This window comes from Columba livia, chromosome 12 (genome assembly GCF_036013475.1).
Source record: "Columba livia isolate bColLiv1 breed racing homer chromosome 12, bColLiv1.pat.W.v2, whole genome shotgun sequence".
NCBI classification, from domain to species: Eukaryota; Metazoa; Chordata; class Aves; order Columbiformes; family Columbidae; genus Columba; species Columba livia.
The window spans coordinates 13,700,507-13,722,089 of NC_088613.1; the positions used below are offsets into that span (position 1 = coordinate 13,700,507).

A 21,583-nucleotide genomic window follows, 5' to 3' on the forward strand; every position below is an offset into this window, starting at 1 on the left:
GTCTTGTTGAAGAAGACTTACGAGTGCATACAGTGGAAGGAAATGAAACGGGAGTGATTTATTCTAGTTTAAGAGATCAACATTTCAGCTGTTCTCTCCAGGTCTTACCTCAGAAAAAAATTAATACTCAACTGAATGCTTAGTCGAGCAATTTTTTTAGTATTTTCAACAGTTGTTAGTATTTCTTGCTAATACAGAGAAAACAGAATAAATAACACTAAATTCATATTAGTGATATTATTTATTTTACACCCTGAAAGTTTCCAAGTGTATAAATTGTTCATGTTGCGAGGACCTTTTTGCAGTAGAATGTACCTTTAAGTGCTAGGAATACCATTTTTTCCCCCCTTCCACTACAGGCTTGGGTGAATTTGAATTCATTGCTAATGTGATACTTAAGTGTTCTTAAGAACTTCCACCTTCTTCTGCATAATCTACAGGATTTTACTCAAATTTGCATAGTTGATTGGCATCAAGAGAAAAAAGCCAAGAGAAAAAAATCATGTGGCTCATGTACATTAAATTTTGCATCCAGGATGCTTTGTTCTAAGGTCATGTACCTCTGAGGAAGCCAAATTTGTGACTTGAGTATTAAATTTGAGATGTTAGTGAGTTGCCTGGCTGCTTGACTGACAGCCACCAAAGGTGTCTGCCTCAAATCTGCAGTATTTTGTGTTGGCTCAAATGCAACAGAGGAACCACTAAAATGCACTTTCGAAAAGAAAATCAACGCTGTATCATTTTGAAAGGTTACATTTAAAAACCTTTTATCTCTGAAAACTCACATCATACTTAAATGGATACGCTAAAGCGACCAAGACACACTTGATTAAACTGATCGTGCTTGTAATTCTTAGAAGTACATCTGAAGGTCTGACGTGTTTCATCAGCATAGGCAGAAAATCCCACTTCTGAAAGCACTGTGATAGAAATTAGTACATACATATAATCTGCTTTTCTTTTCCAAACTACTCTTCTTTCTTATTTTTTTTTATTTTTTGTTAGAAAATTCAGAATATCACTGATTAAACACTGTTTTGTTTTGTTTTGTTTTGTTTTTTGCATTACTAATTCTTCAAGCTCATAGTATCTCAGCATTTTGAATCCTGTTGAAGAACTGACCCTGCCAAGTTCAAAATCAGATTACAGGCAATTTGTGCTGTGTTTAGTTATGTATATTCAATTGACATTATTAAGAGGGGGGAAAAAAAGACTTCTGTTTGATGTTGTTGAGCTCAAATGTACTTAAGTTGTTTACTTAGTCTTTAGAGAGTGTGCCTCCCCAGCATATAAAATGATCTTCTTGTGCAGACTAGCCTTTAGGTACCAGTTTAACAATTAGATAATCAGCAGTTCAGAAATACGACCAGAACCTATTGTAATTAGAAGGCACAACAACTGAAACACCTGCAGATCACAGTTCTGAGCATCACTTGCAGAGGCAGCCCCAGGAGCCTGTAGACTTGGGGTTTTTTTTTTGCTAGTTTGTGGGTTTTTGTTCATTTTGTTGGTTTTTTTTTTAGCAGATCATCTTGTTCAGTGACAGTCATGATATAACGGTTTCTATTCAATTCCATTTCCACTGAGAAATGTCAGTATGGCCTTGTGGCATTTACTAATCCTTTCACTTACTTAATTTTTCACCCTGAAAAAAAAGATAATCCCCCACTAAAATTGCTTTGAAATATTTACATCACTGGTGTCGCATTTTGTATGACTAGATATTTGTTATGAAGGTCAGTAAACATCACTGAAGTAATATAAGCTTAAATATACTGTTTCTGCTGTGTGTAAATATTCTAGACCTGCAACACGTTTTCCCGTTGTGTTTGCTGTACTATGAAGCCAATGAAAACTCAATCTTTGCACAAAGTTCTCTTATGAAGATATATTGCTGAAACAAGGCAAGTTATTTTACTGTCATAATAGAATGAGTCTACTTTTCTGATCCTGACTGAAAACCAGTTGGGTTTGGTTTGTTATTTATTTACAGTAAATAGGAGTTTTGCTAGTTGATTTCCCAAATAAACTTCTTCCTAAATTAAGGGAAAAATCAATTTGTCATTATATCATTACAATCCTCATGAGAGTTCTACAAAGTATTATATTTTGCAATTTCGGAGTTTCTATACAGGTTTTTATACTAGCCATTTGCAATGCAACTTTGTTTTCATTGATTTACTAATGTGCATTCAGCATCTATAGTTACTAAGCTGCAACCATTGTAGAATTAAAGAGACTTCCCAATTAAAGATCTGTTTAACCTTGTAGAACAAAACCTCTTTATCTTGCTGCTTGGTCAAGTGCAGTCTTCCTACTTGAGAGACAGTATAACGTTGAGTTTATTTTCCTTAAACTATTTCTTAGACACAAGAGAGCTGAGGAATGAAGGAGGTTTGGGCATAGTTTTCATCTCCATTTTTATGCCTTCTGTTTAACTTCTTCTGAGTAAATGTGATATTAAGAAGTATGTGAGAAATAGTGGAAGAAGAAAGTGTCGGTCCATCTTCTACGTTAAATCTGTAAATTCAAACAGCCTGTGTGGAATTACAAGGGCTTCTTGTAGGTTATGTAGAGTAGCAGGTTCATCTTGCAACCAATAGCGTGTTCCCTCTGGTTCAACTCTAAAGCCATCCTTGTTTTCTTAAATCTCTCTTTTAGTTTCAATGAGGTACACTGAAGCTTTCTGCAATACATGTGGGTGCTTTTTCAGGGGAAAGGGGAGGTTAATCACACAAAGCATGTAATTTTCCTTAAGGCATGCTGAAATGTTGTGTTTTCCACTGTGGTACACTGTGCATGAAAAAAGTTGTTAGTCTGTTTTTATTATATACTGGAGATACTGTTCAGGTATTTCATGTTAATTGTTTAATTTGATACAGTCTGTGTGTTGTTCAGTGAAATAGAATTTGGAAAACTTTAAATTGGCCAAGTCTAATCTGGCAAGATTCCAGATGTTTATTTTTGTCCTAATGAGTTTTTTACGATACTTTGCTGCGCTTTTGCTTGGTACCTGGCTTGATTTTTTTTTTTTATGATTCTGTATTTGAATATCTTTATGTTCTTTGTTGCAAAAGGAATTCTACACGGGCCTGCATAATTGATCATGAGATATTCTATTCTTGTATGAACAAAATATGATATAAACCAACAGAGAGATATTAGTAAATCATTGTTTCAGTGCTTGACCAGTCATGTGAAAACTGTTGATTTGCTTTGAAACAAGATCAGTCTCACAGACTACAGACTGTGTTAAAGGTGTAAACAAAGGAGGATGATAGTATCAATCAGGTTCTTGAGGTGACAAGTCCACTTCTTCAAGAAGAATCTGGAACAAAAGGCAAATAGCATATCAGTTAAATTCTCAGGTAACGAATCAGTAAATAATGGAAATGCAAGGGAGACATATAGCAAAGGGCCCTGGGAGAGGAATCAGGACATAGTGGAGGGAGAGTATCTTTGGAAAAGTGTGTGGTACTATATTTGAGAAAAACAGTTTTCCCCCCCATCCAATAAAGGATGAAGATTCTCCTTAGCCACTTTTTGTTGCTTATGTATTTAGAGAAACATTTTAAATCAGTTTTTAGGGCAGTAGCAAGATTAAATTTTAGTTGGGTTTTGGCTCTTCGAATTTTCTCCCTGCATAACTTCAACACATCCTTGTAGTCCTCACGAGCAGCCTGCCCGTTCTTCTGATGGTCAGAAACTCTCATTTTATTCCTGAGTTCCAGCTGAAACTCTCTGTCCAGCCAGGCTGCTCTTCTTCCCCACCGGCTCATCCTTGGGCACGTGGGGCCAGTCTGCTCCTGTGCCTCTTGAGGAGTAACCAGCCTTCCTGGGCTCCTTTGCTCTTCAGAGCTGCTGCCAAAGTGACTCTGTCAATCAGCCTCCTAAACTGGCCATACGATATGCAACAGGTAGCTGTGTGCCGATTAGAAACTTCAAATAGCTTATGTTTCTAATTTTCATTTATTGAAAAACATATATTCTGTAAATTACACAGTGTGAACTTTATAGGCTAAACTCAAACATTCAGCTGTAGATTTGTGTTGGATTTTTTTGCTTAATCCCTGAGATTATGTAGATTTACCACATGAGGGAGCCCCATTCTATTCTGCACCTTGAAGACTGCATCTAGAATTGTGCTTCAAAGCCAGTGCTGAGTGAGACTGAGAATTTTATACAACAAAGGAAAAAAATACAAAAAAGGTTGCTGAAATGCATTTTTAGAGTACATGTTGGCCAACTAGTGAGAGAATAATTTTTTGACAGTAATCCACACAGACACATGAAAAATTATATAGGAGGAAAAGCCTGCTTGTTTAGGAGACTCTAAAGAATAAAATTCCATGAACAAAAATGTACTTAAATACATGGCAATCCAAAGGCTTCTTGATTGTGAATAATTGCCTGAGGGAAACTGTGCTTTTATCCTTTAAGTTATATTAAACTAAGTTGTCGAAATCACTGAAATATATTTTTGTAAAGAATTGTGTGCTGCTAGAATCATAATTCATTAGAGATCCATTTTCTAATTTGCTATATGCTTTTTTAAAAATCTAAATTAGAGAGTGTTCTCTATAAGTTCCTGGAGCTGCAGCATTAGATATTGCTCTCTACACTTCTCCGCTCCACCAAAAGGAAGAAAGTAGTTAAAAAAACTTTTTGCAGGAAAAAGATGTCATTGAGAAAGTGAACTCCTTTTTAAAGCAATGTATCTGAGTATAGGAAACTTTCATTTCAGATATTGATTGCCCTGTGATGATGCTCTTTATTTTTATGTCTGACCATGAATGTTTGTTTAAGAAATATCTTTAAGAGTTTGGCCAAGATTGAAATTGGAGGGATTACTTCACTTTCCTGACTTCTTGTTTTAATCCCAGTCACTTGGGGCAAGGTAATTTGTGTGCATACGGTGGTGAATTCCTAGCAAATAATTTCCCAGTAGGTTATGGCTACATATTTTTGGTATTAATATCTGGAGAGAAAATAGGAGGGAAAGGACATGCACCATTTCACTTCATCACAACAGTTATTTGCAGTAAACAAATCTTAATTTGAATAAATTTATTCTATGTTTTTTTTTTATCAGGTGATATAAAATCATTCCTTTTCCTCCTTGATTTTGAACATCTAGGCCCTTGAAACATATGATCTGAACTTTTTCAGATTTCAGAAAACAAGAAAATAAGTTGATGTCGCTGCATTAAAGGAAACCTAGAAATATAAGAAGTCACTTCTCTTTTCCTTCCTCACACTTTACCAAAAAACTTGATCTGGATGAAGTAACCATCAGATCTACCGATCGAAGCTTGTTAAAGCAGTGTACAAGTGACAGCTCAAACATACCTCTCTTAATTAAATCCAGATGAAGTGAGGAAAAACTGCATGATCAAAGAGGAAGTGATTGCAGTTTCTCTGAAAGATTCAGGGCACACAAAGCTGTAATTATTGTTTAAGGCATCTCGTTGTGTGTTGCAAAACTAATATAATATTTCTAGGAGTGGCTACCTTACCATGGCTTTGCTAAAATAGGCATCAACAACTAATGTTTTTTATTGTTAGAACATCTGTTTGTCAATGCTTTGTGTTATTTGAAGTAGTCACATTTAATTAATTTGAATATAATATGTCAAACAAATTTTGCAGAATAATTTTGTTTGTAGTAGCTGCATTTTAGTTGTTTTCTTTCTTGTTTTTATTCATCTAAACAGATTTTTATCTAATTGTTCTCCAGGGAAGGTACACTAGAAATCCATTACTCTTGCAACATTTTCTCTTTGATATATTCTTGAGTATTATGTCTTCTATGTTGCTTTCTAATTAATGCATGAATAGTGATTATAAATAATTGTTTGCCACCAAAAAAAAAGAGAGAAATTTGAGTTTGAAAAAGCTATAAATACCATACTTCATACTGTTTCAAATTATTTTTAAACCAAAATATCACAAAGGATAATTATTAAGAACTAGATGATTTCTGTTATAATAGGTGCTGGAAAAGCACCTGCATAAAATTTGTAGGGAGTGACTCCTTTTCAGACTTATTAGTATGGGATGCCAGGCAAAAAATGTTATCGATGACTTGGAAGGATCTGAGCAGAGGTCTATGAATTTTGTACACAAGTATAAAAAAATAACATGTAAAACATTACCAAGCTGGAATAATGAACTGGAGAATTGTTCACATTCTTCTGCAGTTTTATAAGAATCTATTTGCCTTTCTTTTGTCACCCAGTACCCTCTGTTGTCAGACTCCCACCAGTTACCCCCTCCCTCTTCATGCCGCTGGCATAGTGAACTATGTGCTAAAGGCCTAAAAAGGCTGAAGAACTGCGAGGGAAGATCATGAAATATGTAACCAATATACACTGGGTGTGAAGTTTTATCTATACCTCTATCTATTTCATTCTTCTTCTGGTATGATCTTTTTTTTTTTCCTGCTTTTTAACAGTTCTCACAACATCCATTTCAGAACAAATGAAGCTATAAATAGTCCGCCTCTTTCATTCATGATGGCATTTTGCCATTCTCTTAAAAGGAAGTTTTTCACCTGTCAGGTAGTGTCAGTAAATTCCATTGCTCTCTGCAGGTTGTTGTGAGAGCAGTTTCAAAATTCTGATGACTTCATCAGTGGAAATAAAGCATTTTGTCAGGTTGAAAGGTTTGTTTCACTTTCAGTTCTTGAACTTTTAGAAATTGTTTTGGTCTTTCTGTCTGCTATTAAAAATGGGTTTATGGACTTTAGGGATTATTTCCCTGTTAAAAATGGGTGTATGGACTTCATGGATTATTTCCCTGTTAAAAATGGGTGTATGAACTTCAGGGATTATTTCCCTGTTACAATTATGGAAAAAAACCCTTATGAGGTCAGCAACTGTGTGGGGTTTTTGTTTGTTGTTGTTGTTTCGTTGTTTTGTTTTCCGCTCTCTGAAGGGACAGTAGTATTAGTGTTCTTAAGATAATTTAGGTTAATACCTAGCTCAAATTTTGGAGATTCTCCAATTAAAATATATATATATCCATGATAGCCAAGCTCTTCCCTTTTCTCTAGCCTATGGTTTTATAAATGCTGCCTTTTATGTGTTCAGTTTGAGGAGCCAAGTGCTCTTATTGACTTTCAAAGTGTTTTTTTTCTTCATGCTACCACAGGATATTCATAAGTCTTTGAACAGACTTTTCCAATGTAAACCAATTTAAGAAGGAGCCTGTGGAGCTTTGTCTCTTGGACTGAATATTTTATAAAATAGGCCCTTGTTTATCAGTTTTTGCCTAGAGAGTTCCAATGGGACTTCTAGAGAAATGAGTGCTTATTTGCATCCTGATTAGCAGAAGTATAAATAAAAAAGGCAGTATTGGAATTAGGTTGATGTAAACTTTCTCTTGTACATAGCAAAGTGGTGTATGTAGAACCAATGGAAATGGTCTTTTCATTATTGAGAAGTTAGAATGCATGAAAATTAGGAATTGATATGATTGCTTAGAGCTGAGAGTAAGTCAACATTGAGGGATTTTTCTAGTGTTTATCAAGATGAAAATTTTATGGCCATTTAGAAACAAGTCAGAAAGCCTCAAGGAACATGAACTTAAGCACGATTCTTAATTGAGGGAGGAGCAGGTCACAGCCAGCATTGTTAGCAGGTGGTTATGATCTTGCTGTGCTTCATTTTCATAAACACAAGCACTGAAATATTGTCTGTACGCAGTGAATGCAGTTGTATTAAATAATTCTGAGAGTTACTGACTTCTTCAGGTATTAATGTAATTAAGACCAGGGAAAGGAGTAGACCTCTTTGCTGTGTGATAACTGAGAAGCAGTTGTTCTTTTGTGGTGTGTGGTGATTGTTGGTTTGTTTGTTTGTTTCTGGGCTATGCTGTCAGAATGCTGAATGAAGAGGTAATTTGTGTTGTAATGAGAAGGAAATTCTCACACTGAGCTTTTTATGGGTACTTAATTAGTAAACCTTTAAGGTCTTCAGAAATACATGATTTTGTGTAAATAAACAAAATGGGGCTCCTTCTATGGGTCTCGTGTTTTTTGAGTTTAATTTGTGTAGATGAGGTGTATTGTAATGAAGAGTTATGGCTTTTTTTTTTTTTTTTCACAGAACAAAGGCTTTCAACAGGCAGAAAATATTAGGTATACGATTGTGTTTCATAATTATCAGTTTATGCTCCAGAAGTCTTGTCTTCTGTGTACATTATATATGTAATGTGAATAATAAAATTGTTAGCATCTGTTTACGTTCTGATAGCAGGTGAAAATAAAGCTATCAGTGTAAATGACTCAGTGTTATTAAAGCTGAGTTTCTGTCTTCAGCTAATAAGTTCTGTTTGTGTTTCTCCAGTTCAATGCAAAGAATGCTCTATTATGAATGAGCTTGGAGATTAGAACCTAAAAGTACATCCTTCATTAAAGAGGATGACACTACTGAATCAATCTTTCTCTTCCAACTCTATAAAATATATTTTTTGCCTAGCTTGGCAGTTCCTTGATCCAGAATCCTGCTCTGAAATGCTTTGTAAGAGCTTTTAAATGACAGAATGTGGTATGTATGGTTGAATTGTTCTTAGTAAATTTCACACGTAGTGATACTTGTTTGGAAATCATTACAAAAATATTTGTGTTCTTGTTGAAGGCTGTTTCCTCAATATTAGTAGTAGAGAAGTGAACCCATGGGGGGAAAAATGTTTTGCTTTATGAATAGCATATAGCTATAGATTAGCAAGCAGTCAATTTAGGGTTTTAACTACAGGCGATCATGTCAAGGAATTACATTATATTAACGGATGAGTTTGAAGCATGGGTTTGGTTCTTTTTTGTAAAGTCAGACAATTATTTGTCTGAAATGCAGATAGGAACCTAAGTCAAACCCACTGCAGATAAATAAATTCAATTATTTGGTCCTTGTATTTGATTTAGCTGAATTGTTAGTATCTTGTGATATTCTGATGATGAGAATAATCCATTTAATTGAAATATATAAATGCAGAGCCCCCTGTTTAAGCAGAGTCTTCTGATTGTTTTCTGATTTTGTACCTGCTCTACTGTACACTTAATGTCCTTTTGTTGCTCATTTTTTATTGCTGAGGATGTCAAGTGCCACCTAAGAATAAATTTGCAAGCAGATCTGGTGATCCACATATTGATATTAGTAAAACAGAAGATTTGTAATGAGTGGTGGCACAAATGTGTTTTAATCCCACTCTTACATGCTTTATCTAACACATCATAAAGACATACAAACAAAAATCAGCTGTTGTGTGATCGTTTACATAATTCTTTCTGCCTAATTAATTCTCCCCCAACTATATCATTTCAGGCTCCAGCAGTTTTACCTTCAAGCTTTTTGAATAGGCAGTTTTTCAGCACATTTATTAAATTTCCCACAGTATCTGGAGTAACATGTTATGGATTGACTTGACTGACAGTTAGTTAATGGAAGTAAAACTAACTTCCGTTTCTTCAAAATAGCAGAATACTCAGTAAAGATTAATAGACGGGGTTTCCATCATTACAATTTGTAGACTGTGCTGTTGAAATAAGAATGCTGTAATTTTAGTGAAACATCAACTGTTGGTATGTAAGTTATTGGAGAAATTCCAAATGCATCTCTCCCTTTAAAGTTGTAATGTGTATGTGTATCTCCAGAATAATAAGGCAGCATTATGATTTGTGTCTGTGTTTCCTCCTGCTTCAAGAACTGACATTAATTCTGTAGTTCAGCTCAGGACAGGAGAGAAACATTCAAACATATAATTTGTCATGGAAATTTTAATAAGCCAGCTTTAATTAAACTGTATTATCTGAGACACAGAACATTCTGATGGAAATTGTCAATTTTCACAACAGTAAATGAGTACTCAAGAGCCTGGAATAGCTAACAGAATGATACATTATTTCAAATTGTAAATTTAGTAAAGCATAGAAGAATACACATTGACATATTTATTTTCAGTCTTGCAGTATTTAGGATTACGAAGGCTCAGAGCTTTATCATCGTGTAATGATATATTTCATGGACATTTTGTGCTCCTCAATGCAGATTTATCAATCTGCAATTTAGGGCTAACAAACAAACAGTATGTATTTTTTTATAAATGCATTATTTTGAGAGAAAAAGATTTACATTGGAAATAATAAATGGATTACCAGTTTTCCTATTTTAAATTATAAATTAGCAAGACTATAACTTTTATCTGAAAGCAGTGTGTCATATAAAATCTAACTGTAGAAACAAACAGAAATGTACCGAAAAAGACTAGTATGGAGAAATTGAAAGGAAATCATATGAAGCCATGTTTCCGTTTTTTAATAATGCTTTGCTGTCTTTTGAGAACAGTTTCTGTCTGTAATGAATGTTGGGATCAGTGTGTATAGTAGAATAACAAACCTTGATACATTCAGTAAAACTGAAGTTAACTGAAAAATAAGTAGATCAGATATTGAAATAAGTATAGGTGGCTTTTCTTTCCAGACTCCTAGAAAATCCCAGGCTTTTTTTACCTTCTTGTTATAATGCTTATTTATGTACTATGCTAAATACATTGATTCTTTCCCTTTGGGTTGAGTATGTTTATAAATGAGAACATCTTCCATCTCTAGTCCCAGTGGGTCTTTATTTTCTTTTGTTCCTGTGTTTTTGTTCTCTATTAGGGCTTAATCCATCTGTAGCATAATGCCAGCTGCCTTTGTTAAATGAATTTTTTCTATCAGCACTAACTTTTGAGAATCAAGCATTACATGAAACACTCTCCCAATGGAATGCTGCTTTCACCTGTTTTCAGCTTCCTGTAACCAGTAGCTGGAAGGGTATGTCAAAAGAACTTCTGTTTAGTCTTTGAAATGCATTTGGAAAGTGTTAAAATATTTCTGGCAGGTATCTCCTTTTGTCTTGCGGTGCATTCTTTCTTCTTCTTGAGGTATCAAAGACATCAACTCTCTGCTCTGTTTGTTTTATTGTTTCAGACTGCTGGTCAACATCCCTTAAATTCCATTTTGATAATTGCTATATGCCCTGGAGAGGGACCTCCTTGACTGCTGGAACATCGGTGTGGTTTTTATAATTATAGTTAAATGATCAATATTCTTTCTACTGTGGCATATTCATTGTTGATGAATGCCAAGCTGTCAGTGTTGGCTTTCATTTCCTTTGTAGATGCTGACAGGAATAGGTCTTGCCTTCAGGCAAGTGAGAGGGTTTTTTGTGTGTGTTCAGGTACTTTATTAACTATTATTCAAGTTATTGATATATTGATGCGAAATTCATAGCAGATGTTATGGTGGAAGTGATGCCTTTCCGTCCAGCACATTTCAGGTCTTTAACCTTGATTTCTCTGATTTTTTTTTTTTTCATCCGTTTACATGGAAGAAACCACTAAGAAAGCATGGAAGTACCATGGAAGTGGTACATGAAGATTTTAATTCAACTGTTGGTGGTGATTAGTGATTCTTTACCTTTGACACAATGTGATAGCATAGTGTCATGGTAACATTTGTATCCATTGCTTGCTTAATTAAGTGAATTAATTTAGGCATTGCACTGAAATGCCAGCAAACTGTAGTAATCTGGTCAGATATTGCAAAGTATAAAAATCATTGACTTAACAACTGAAAATATCTTTTCTCTAAGGATATCTGGCTTTATAGAGCAGTACTAATAGTTACCTGTATTCTGATACTGACACCACACTTAAGGATTTCTGCAGTGAGAATATTATCCATCTGGGTTTCTAAGCAGGTTGTTTGTGGTTTTTTGTTCCCTCCTCCCCCCACCCCACTGGTGGTTATTGTCAAGCACAACTGGCTGGAAGCTTAAGTTGGCAGCAAGTGCAAACACATAAATATAATCCTTTAAAAAAACCCAACAAAAGAGAAGTGGAAGTTTCCCAGTCTCTCTCTTAACAGGAAGAAGAGACAGGAAAAAATAGAATTAGTAGATAACTGAAATTCGGCAGCAAAGGTTAAGAAAGTAATAAGGATAATGGAGTTAACAGTCTACATTTACCTGTATCTTTGTAGTTTAAAAGACATGAAGTTTCCTTTTGTTATTTGTTTGCATTTTAATTTTCTTTAGAACTCTTCAGACACATAGCGTACAGAGGATTTTATGGGGTTGCATGCTACCTGTTCCTGAACTATGATTTACTTATTTTTTTAACCTCAGGGTGAAACCAATCCAATAGGACAGCACTTTTGGAAGAAATCTGTAAATTTAAAGCTGAAATACTGCTGCTTCAGAAATTCAGACCTGACACTTGGAAAATCTCAGGGTTGTTTTGTGGAGTTGCCACCTACAGTAGTATTAAAATGAAAAAAAGGAAATGGGTTAACAAACATAAACTTTCCTTTAGAACTTCAGTAAGGATTATATGGACAAAGTTACTTAGATAGTGAATAGAGATGTTTCTGTCCTTGTTGCAGTGGCGTGTTTCCTAATATTAGTAAAGCAATAACTTTCTATATATTCAGATTTACAAGCCTATTTTTGTTTATGTGGAACTTGGGGAATGTGTCCAAGTGTGTTAGGGTTTTGTTTTGTTTGCTTATTATTTTTCAAATAATAGTATTTACAGTAAAGTCTTGGCTTAGAATGTTCTTATGGTTATGAAAGGAACTAAAAAAATGTGTGTATGTGGAAAACCAAGCTTGTGAATAGTTTCTTTTCGTTGAACAAACATCTCCACACTTGATAGTTTTGTGATTTTTGTTGTTGTTAATAATAGTAAAAATGAAACCTTGTTTACCATTTTTAAATGAGCAATCTATATTAATGAAAACTTGGAATTAAGTATATCTATTATGCTATTTTTGATAGCTTAGATTTTTTCCACGTGGGTGTGTGAAATAGTGCAGGCAAGTGTGGCTTTGCCTCTCTGGGATTATTGTATTGACTAAGTCTTTGCAGTGACTTGAAGCTGTACATTTCAAGGTGATGTTTCAAGTTACTAATATTTTATAAGTGTGACGATTGTATGAAGTATATAGAGTGTGACAAAGAATAACTTTGTAAATATAACATGATCTATGACTGGAAACTATTGTCTCTACAACACTGACTTGTTTGCTTTAAAATTAAGTACAGTTAAAATACTCTGTTCTCTCTGCTCATCATATTCATCCGTCTTACTGACATTTGTTTGTCTTACAAGCTGTCTGTTAACAGTGTTTCTTATTTGCAGGTTGGTACTTATTAGATAAAAAATAATAATGTTGAAATGACAGTATAGGTTTCTAGAGTGTTGCTTTAAAATATGTTCTAGTTTCAGTACCAGTATTGGGGTGTTTTTTTTGCCTTTTTAGTACTTACTGCTGTTATTTTTCATGTTGAATGAGCAACCTGAATGGAGAATTTGACTCTGGGAGCTTTGTCTCAAAGAATTAATTTCAAATCTGGAATGTTTGAAGATTGTTTGTTTGTTTTTCAGACTCTTCAGTCATTTTTAGTGTATTAATTTGGTTTTATATTAATGGAGTTATACAAATTCTATCTGTAGTTTCTTTAAAATAATTATATACCTTTCTGTCTCTTTTTTTCCCTAGTATTTTTGTGAGCTGTTCAACACAGTAGTTTGCTGACTCTGAGGCAAGCCATGTTTTTCTAAAATTTTTAGGCTGTGCTCAATAATTCAGTAATGTGCCATTATTACCTGTTTAATGTATTCTTGCCATTAAACTTTTATTTCCTTTTGTACAGTTAAATGTCATTGAAGACAGAACTATACCAAGTTTGTCTTGTATTAAGATGAGCAGTCCAAGCTTGAAATTCTAACCAAGCAGGTTAAACTTCTTTTTAATAAACTGAAAATATAGGAATTACTACTGTGTTAGCACTGATATGAAACATATAGGTAGATATTACTGTTTTAAAATCCTCATATTTATATATTAAAATTCATCACATTGGTAGTTTCTTCTTTTTGCCATTCAAAATGAACACTATCAGCTAACAAAAGAATACAGCTTTTCTTATATGCTCCTGAGGCTCTAATGAAGAAGAAAAGATTGCTTGGAAAATGAGTTTCTTAAGAGGAAAATTCATGTTATATCGAGTTTTTGATCATACTTTAAAAAACCCACAATTTTTAAACTATTATTTATCTACCTTCCAATTGGTTAGAATAGGAAAATCCAAGTAAAATATTAGGCCTCTGGAAGATATTTTCAGACTTGCTCCTCTTGCACGTAGCTTGTGAAATGCAGCCTTTTATAAGTACTTGAGAGTATGCAAACACTAGGGAAATGTTATGAATAGAATATCCACCTGAATTTCTTGCCTTTATTCTGCAATTTGTTGACTATTTTCTGAAGGATCACTTTTGGATTTAGTCTAATCTCAAAAATAAATGAGTTATACGGTTTCTCTGTATGTCTTTTTTCCCTAATTAGTTTCCAGATTAGTTGTTATTTTGCAGAGATATAGGGATCTCAAAGATATTGAGTGATACTCGGCAGAGTCTCCAATTAGAGCCTCAAGTATGGGAAAGGTTGAAGCATGAGCTGTGCTGTGTTAAGAATCAGAATTCGCATGGAAGTCATTCAAGAAAAAGCCACAGGGAGCCAGGCTGCGTGATTTTTGTAGTTCAGGGAATAACTCGTGTCTTTTGTTCTTGGGTTTTGATATGTACAGCACAACACTTTCATCAGCTGCAATTCAGTATCAGCAGAACAAGTTTAATCGTGTACTAGATGTTTTTTTTAACAGTGATTTAGGACTTTGTATCTTTGTGGATATAAACAATCACAACCAAAGAAAACAGACTAAAACTTACCTGCTTCAAGGCAAACTAATATTTCCCTTAGTAGCTTGCACCCTTCCTGTATTTGCAAATGAATTGTTCTAAAACTATATTTTCCATATAAAGGGGCATTATAGTCAGATTCTCACAGCAAACTAATTTTCAGCATGTCTTTTCACAGAGTGTATTTTACAAAATTAATCATTGATTAGAATAGAAATGTCCAGAATGTTTGGAAATCTTATGAAGTCGGTAGTGTAGTCTGTTAATGGCAAACCTTGACGATCAGAAAGGGATCATTTAATGGAGAAGTGTGCCACCACCTTATGTTGTTATGGTCTTGCAGATCTGTAAACATTAATACATCAGAATGTCATATTTGAAGGCAGGATAGTAGTAGAAAATTTTCCAGTTCTAACCTTTGTACTGAATTTACTTTTTTTTTTTACTGTTAGATTGGATTACGTTTGAATCATTTTCCTTAACAAAACCTTACAGCTTTGCTGAGAGTGCCCGAGAGCAATATGAAAAATTGTCCAACATGCACAACAACATGACAAAATTGTATGAAAATTTGGGAGAATACTTCACCTTTGATCCCAAAGTAACAAGCATAGAAGAATTCTTTGGTGATCTGAGCAACTTCAGAACTCTATTTTTGGTGAGTACTGTCTGCAAAATATCATACGTATTTTTATTTCTTTGTTCTTCAAATTTTAATTCTCTCTATTTAGTTCTGTCTATTTCTCATGTTATAGTTAACTTGTTTTGTTCCGTGGTAGAGAATTAGATGAATATTTCCAGAATTACTTAGATTTTGGCCACTGATAGCTGTCATCCTCCAGTTGGTAACTTGCAAACTCAATTGTCAATGTGGTTCAGATGTGGATAATTAGAATGTTTTTCCTCTTTTATAAAATGTAGTTGTTGGTTGATTCTCAACAAACAGACCCAATACTGACTAATATGTTAAATTCAAGACCTGAATGATGTATGTGCATTCATGTTGTGTTTGCATCTGCCTGATGCCTCCGTGATGCTGGATGCTAAGGCTGAAACTTTCAAGATAAGCTCATGAACTTCACTTAGATGCTTATATTGCCATTTCCAGTCATCCAGAATGGTTGATGATAGGGTATGGCTTTTTTTATGAAGGACCTGAAGAATTTAATTTTAAACAGCTAAGTTTTTGAATGGGTTTAATGCTGTCTTTCCTAGTGGCTGTCTGGAAGCCGTAATTTGCTGCACCATAGGAAATGTACAGGGAAAACAGGTGCCTAGAATGTCACATTGTGTCTCTAGAGAATACTAACATCACTTGGAAATACCACTGTTCACCATACAGCTGTGCCTCACTCAGCTGTCTGTTGCCAGTAGTTGGCTTAATTTATGATGTAATCATAAGGACTTTCAGTGTGATGGAGGAATAACTACTTTGAAACATAACTTTCATACCAAGTTTACTTTATTAGAAAGCTTTTACTGCAATATATTTAACTATTCATTTTACATTCACTGAGATGACTTTTTTTTTTAATAAGTAGATCACCATTTCTTTTATAATTGGTAAGTATGTCAGGACATCTATGTGGAGACTCTTCAAGAACAGGAATATTTCTCAAGAGACATTTTAGTGTATTTACTTTTGCATAAATCCATGGCTTACATTTTCAAATGTGGATGTTTAAGTTTGGAAATCTACTCTATTGTAACTACTTGAAACAGACTTCAGACTAGAAATATCCAAATATTGTGATACAAGTCTATCCTCAAGTATGTATTTCAGCTGCTATGAAGGTGATAGGAGCTAGAGGACAAGTGTTTTCTAGAAGGTTTATTACAATGGAACTACTTGAAATTGCTTACTTCTCTTTTCCTTTCTTTTGACTGCCTAAGGATCGGACTGATGACCTGTTGCTCTTCAAAGGTTATTACTAAATTTCCAGGGGGAATTGCTTTGGAATGGTTGAGTAATACCAGAGGCAGTAGGAAAAAGTGGTATTTCAGGTTTTCAGTGGGTACATCTGAGAAATTAAGTATGGAGTTCAAGAACTCTTCTAATAACAAGGCTGGAGTATTTTTGTGGCCTTTTGAAATGACCTAAAAGCAGAAAATAAACTACTATGTGTACATCACAGTTCCAGGAACACATGAAATTGTCACTGTTCCAGGTTTAGATTGAGTAAATATTTCTGTGGGAGTGAAGTGTTCTGAATCATATATAAAGTACTGAATCACGGAATCATTTTGGTTGGAAGAGACCCTCAGGATCATCAACTCCACAAATAGTCTTTCTGAATTTCTGGAAAAACAGGGCTAATTGCTTGCATTGCCTTATAATTTTAGAAAGTGGATAAAATAACTTGCTAGGATGCTGTTCTAATGCTATGTGTTGATCTAAATAGTTCATTATATCCATCTGGTGCTATGGTCTTTAACTTTTTGCTTTCCTTTTATTCTCTAAGCTTCTTTTAAGAAAGTTATTAAATAAGGAAATGAACTTGGACCATATGTACGATGCATGCTAATTGAAATCGTAATGCTTCAATATAAAAAAGTGAAATCCGTGCCTTACATAGTTTAAGGAGACACTTTCTTTTTGTTGACATCGTTTGTGCTTCAGTCAGTTCACTTGTTCAGACATATACAGTGGTAGTAGTAATTGTAATTAGGTCTTTTGAGAATTTCTTGACTTATTTTATCCACTACAGCACAGTCTTGTAGACTTAGTGGCATAAAGATTCTTGTTTAGGGATTTAATTTTTTTCCAGACACTTAAGGAAGGCCTAGGGCAAGCATTAAAAGTTCATAGCACAGTGATTTTATTTTCTATAAGGAAAAAATTACTTGAAAGAATTAAAGTTTTCTGCAACATTTTGATGCCTGTAAGAAGTTTCCCAAAAGGAAAAAGACATTAGACTTATAGTTTAAAAACACAAATCAGAAATCACCAAAACTTGTATAATCTGTGGAATTTACTGGGAGGAAAAAAAAAAAAAAAAGTCATAACTACTGATAAGAATTCAGGAACAATCAGAAAAGACTGAGGATATACAGCATCTCCAAATATTCCCTAGGACATGTATATTTATATAATATGTCCAATTTGGACTATTGTAATGCCTGCATGCTTTTTCTAAGTGGTCCCGTTAGCTTTTTTTTTTTTATTTAGCATTTTGCAACATGACTGAAACATAATTCCAGGTATTTTTGAAATACTGATTACTTCTTTCTCCCTTTTTGCCCTTTTCCTGCGTTATGGCTAATGCCTGTCTATTGATAAAGCTTGTTTCTTCTGCTACTAGCAGTTTTGTCTTGGAACTTCCAGTGTTCTTCATATTGCTTCTTCTGTTTGTTTTTTTTTTTTACTAACATTTCTGTTGTGAACAATTATGATGACAAGATAAACGATAGAATTGTAAGGTAATTTAGGTTGGAGGGAAACACTAAGAGGGTCATTGAATTTGCCATCCTGCTCAAAGCAGGGCTAGCATGGAGTTAGTTCAAGCTGCACGGGACCTTGTAAAACTGAGTTTTGAGTATATCCATGAATGAAGATACCATGACTGTGCATAGCGCTTCAGACAATCCCGACTTGTTTTCTATTACCTTTGTATAACAGCTATTATTTGTATTTCCCTTTGCTCAGCCTGTGATTCTGCGTATGATTCCACTATGTAAAAGCAACAATAGTGACTGGATAGGTTGATTATAATGGCAATTTTTCTTACTTCCTTGTGCAACTAAAGATAAGAATATCTTATGTTATAGAATCATGCAATACAATTAGCATATTTGGAAAAGATGGAATACATATATATATATGTATTTTTTTTAAATATTAAACTAAAATAATTACATCAGAAATATGTTCTGAATGGCACATCCTTGGGTCACACAGAAAATTCTTTGTCTTTGTATGTCTAACGATACATATATATGTGTGTGTATATATATATATATGTACACACACACAGACACATATAAAAGTATGTTTTGAGCTCGATAGCTGTTTTTCGTGTTCATATCAAGCTATTTTAATGTTAAGAAAAGAACCAGTGTTTTGAAAATTCATGTTGAAGACTTCTAACGATTGTTAGAAGAAATGCCATATATCAAATGGAAAATAATACCCATTTTTTGTTACTTGAAATAGAAAAAAATATATGCATGTGGCATTTTTTCTAATCGCTTGCTTTTTGTAAGTTGGACAGAAGCAGTATTTAATAAATGCATCTCCACATGGTCTGAGCATTCAGAAGTTGTTAAGCTGAATGACAAGATGTAGAGAATATGAGGAAAAAAAATTCTGGAACAGTCAATGTTGGTTTTTCATCTTTCATTCTTCTGATCAAAGTGTATCAGCCGAACAGTGATATTCCTTTGGGTCCAGTAGTTTCTCTTCCAACAAAATTTTCCATATAAATAAGTTGTTATTCTGTTATCCCTAAACAACAGGAGGAAAGGAAATTATAAGTAGACAGTGTGGGCTGATAGAGTAGCTGACCTTTCTCAGTTTCTTTGTGAGACATATTGATCGCTGTTGGAACACTTTCGGTATTTTTCCTGGCAACAGACAATTACCCCAGAAATCGGCTTATTTGTGGACGTTTTGTTGTTTGTTGTTCTGTGTCTTTAAAACTGTTCAGATACAAAGTTTTCAGTTATGTACCAAATTAATCTTTTGTATTTAGCTTTATCAACATCGGTCTGCCTTTGTGTGGGAGAGAATAAGTGGGTTTCTTTTGGCTTTTCTGTGATGTCAGGGAGAAAAAAGCCCTATGTACTTAAGAATTCACAGTCTAAGTGACTCCATTAAAACTGCCTGCTGTACAGGTGCAAATAGCCAAATAAAATTACAGCACCTCTGAGCAGTAATCTCACCAAATATTCCTTGTGAGATTTCAGTTCGTTGAGCTGCACTACACTGAATCAACCTAGAGATGTAGATAAATACACAAACTCTGTTTCTTCTGTTATTCTATACCTGCTCCTGTTTTATCCTCAATCTTCTCTAACCATTTTTGCAAGAAACATAGAGCCAAGGGTATAGTGAGACAATGAATAAAGTTTGCATCACTTTAGCCCTCTACCTCTTACAGTTAGAAATCTTGTCCCTTATGCCTGTACTGCTTCTTGCTCAGTCTTTGTTTTTTATTAATTGTTATTATTTAGTCCTAAGATTAGGTAAAATATTTAAACCTTTGAAGTGAGCTTTTAACTAGTTTTTGCTTGTGACTTGAGTCACCTCTGTGTTTACTACTTTGATTTTGTATGTCTTGATGCCCTCATGTATTCAAGGCATATCACAAGAAATAAGTAAAGCACTTGAGTGTGGCTTTGCTTTGCAAATGGAACATGATTCAAAATCAGGCCCGGAGGTAGGGGGAAAATTAAAAAAAAAAAAAAAAAAAAAAAAGAAAATTTTTTAAAAAAAAAAGGGTGTGTTTATGCTTGGAGCCAATGATTACAGAGAAATTGAATCAAAAGTAGCAAAAAAGTTGTTTTTATAACTTCTTTTTCTCATCTTTGCAGTTAAAACAGATCCACTGAATAATATACCTTTTATATTTAGGACTACTTTGAAGAAAATATGGGGTTTAGATTTTGATTTAGTCCAGTGTTCCGTTGCAAGTAAACACAAATTTCTCTTGTCCTTGAGGACAATTGCAGCCTGAGACATTTTGGTTTGATATAGGTTCAGGCTCTTATTAAATAATGATTAATCAGTTGCCTGAAGCAAGATGCCAGTTTGTTCTTTTCTGGTTTGGTTCTTCACTTTAACCTGTTGTCTCAGAGAGTTTATATCAAATTATCTGAAATATTTTTTCATCTGTCGCTTCCTGAATGTTTGTTTCTGTTGGTGCTGGAGTGTTTAAAAATATCCAATAAGTCTGCTGTGCCTCCATTTACAAACTGCCTTTTAATCAGGTTGCATGCTTTGTGGAAGTTGTATGAAATGTATACTTGAGCATTAGATATGAAATGATCTTTTTTTTCTCATACATTTCTTAAATGTTTCAGATTTTGTTTTCTCTGTGGGATCCCCCTTTGATACAAATAGTGTTGAAGGTGAATTTGAAGTCTAAAAACCTGACATTGTAACAATGCCTGTAAGAACAGTTGGGTAAAAATTGAAGCAGTAACAGGCATTTATGGGCACAGTTATGAAATGCAGAGAAGCTTTTTCCTTCAGTGAAGTGGTTTATTTTTTTTATATCTGGTAGACGGTTTTATCAGTGATGACTGTTTCTCTCACCTAGAAAACATTTGTGTATATGCAGCTCTTTGAATAAAGAATTAAATGTACTTAAGGAGGAAAGGTTTTACTCTAGTATAAGTAAACATTTAGGCAGATGTGAGTAACTTATCGGCTGGCAGCATGAGATGGGTTCTTGTAAAAACCTATGAAATAAACTGCCCTTTTGTATCAACACTGACTATTGATTGATGATTGCTGTGTGGCTGAGATCTTTTACAGTAACTCTGTAATATAAGATCTAGAAAATGAAAATCCCCCCCTCAATAAGACATATTAAATGATCAAGAAACACACACTTTTTTATTGGGAGACCCCTACCCTGGTCTTTGAAGATTGTATGAGATGAGTGCCCTGTACCAGACAGGAAACAATCTGTTGCCTTCATAAGAAACAATTTTCACCACAGTGGATTCAGCATCTTGAGCATAAATGTACCTGTAAGACCTTTCCTTTCTAATATTTGTTTGCTTGTAATATGCTTCAAAGTAAATTTTAAGCTCTGTGATGCAGGAACAATTTTTCTGTGGTTTTGTTGAAGTGTCCCTTGAATACAGCAGGTCATTGGCTACAATAATATAAACC

At 34.3% G+C, this 21,583-nt stretch overlaps 1 protein-coding gene across 6 annotated transcripts in view; it reads left to right on the forward strand.

The window, feature by feature from the left end:
- The window catches only part of DIAPH2 (diaphanous related formin 2), a 212,389-nt gene that overhangs the window by 112,874 nt on the left and 77,932 nt on the right, over positions 1–21,583 (forward strand). For all 6 annotated transcript variants that reach the window (XM_065077869.1, XM_065077866.1, XM_065077867.1 and 3 more), the window contains one exon: positions 15,235–15,400. In XM_065077869.1, coding sequence (XP_064933941.1) covers positions 15,235–15,400 — 166 coding nt within the window. The remainder of the gene's footprint in view (positions 1–15,234; positions 15,401–21,583) is intronic.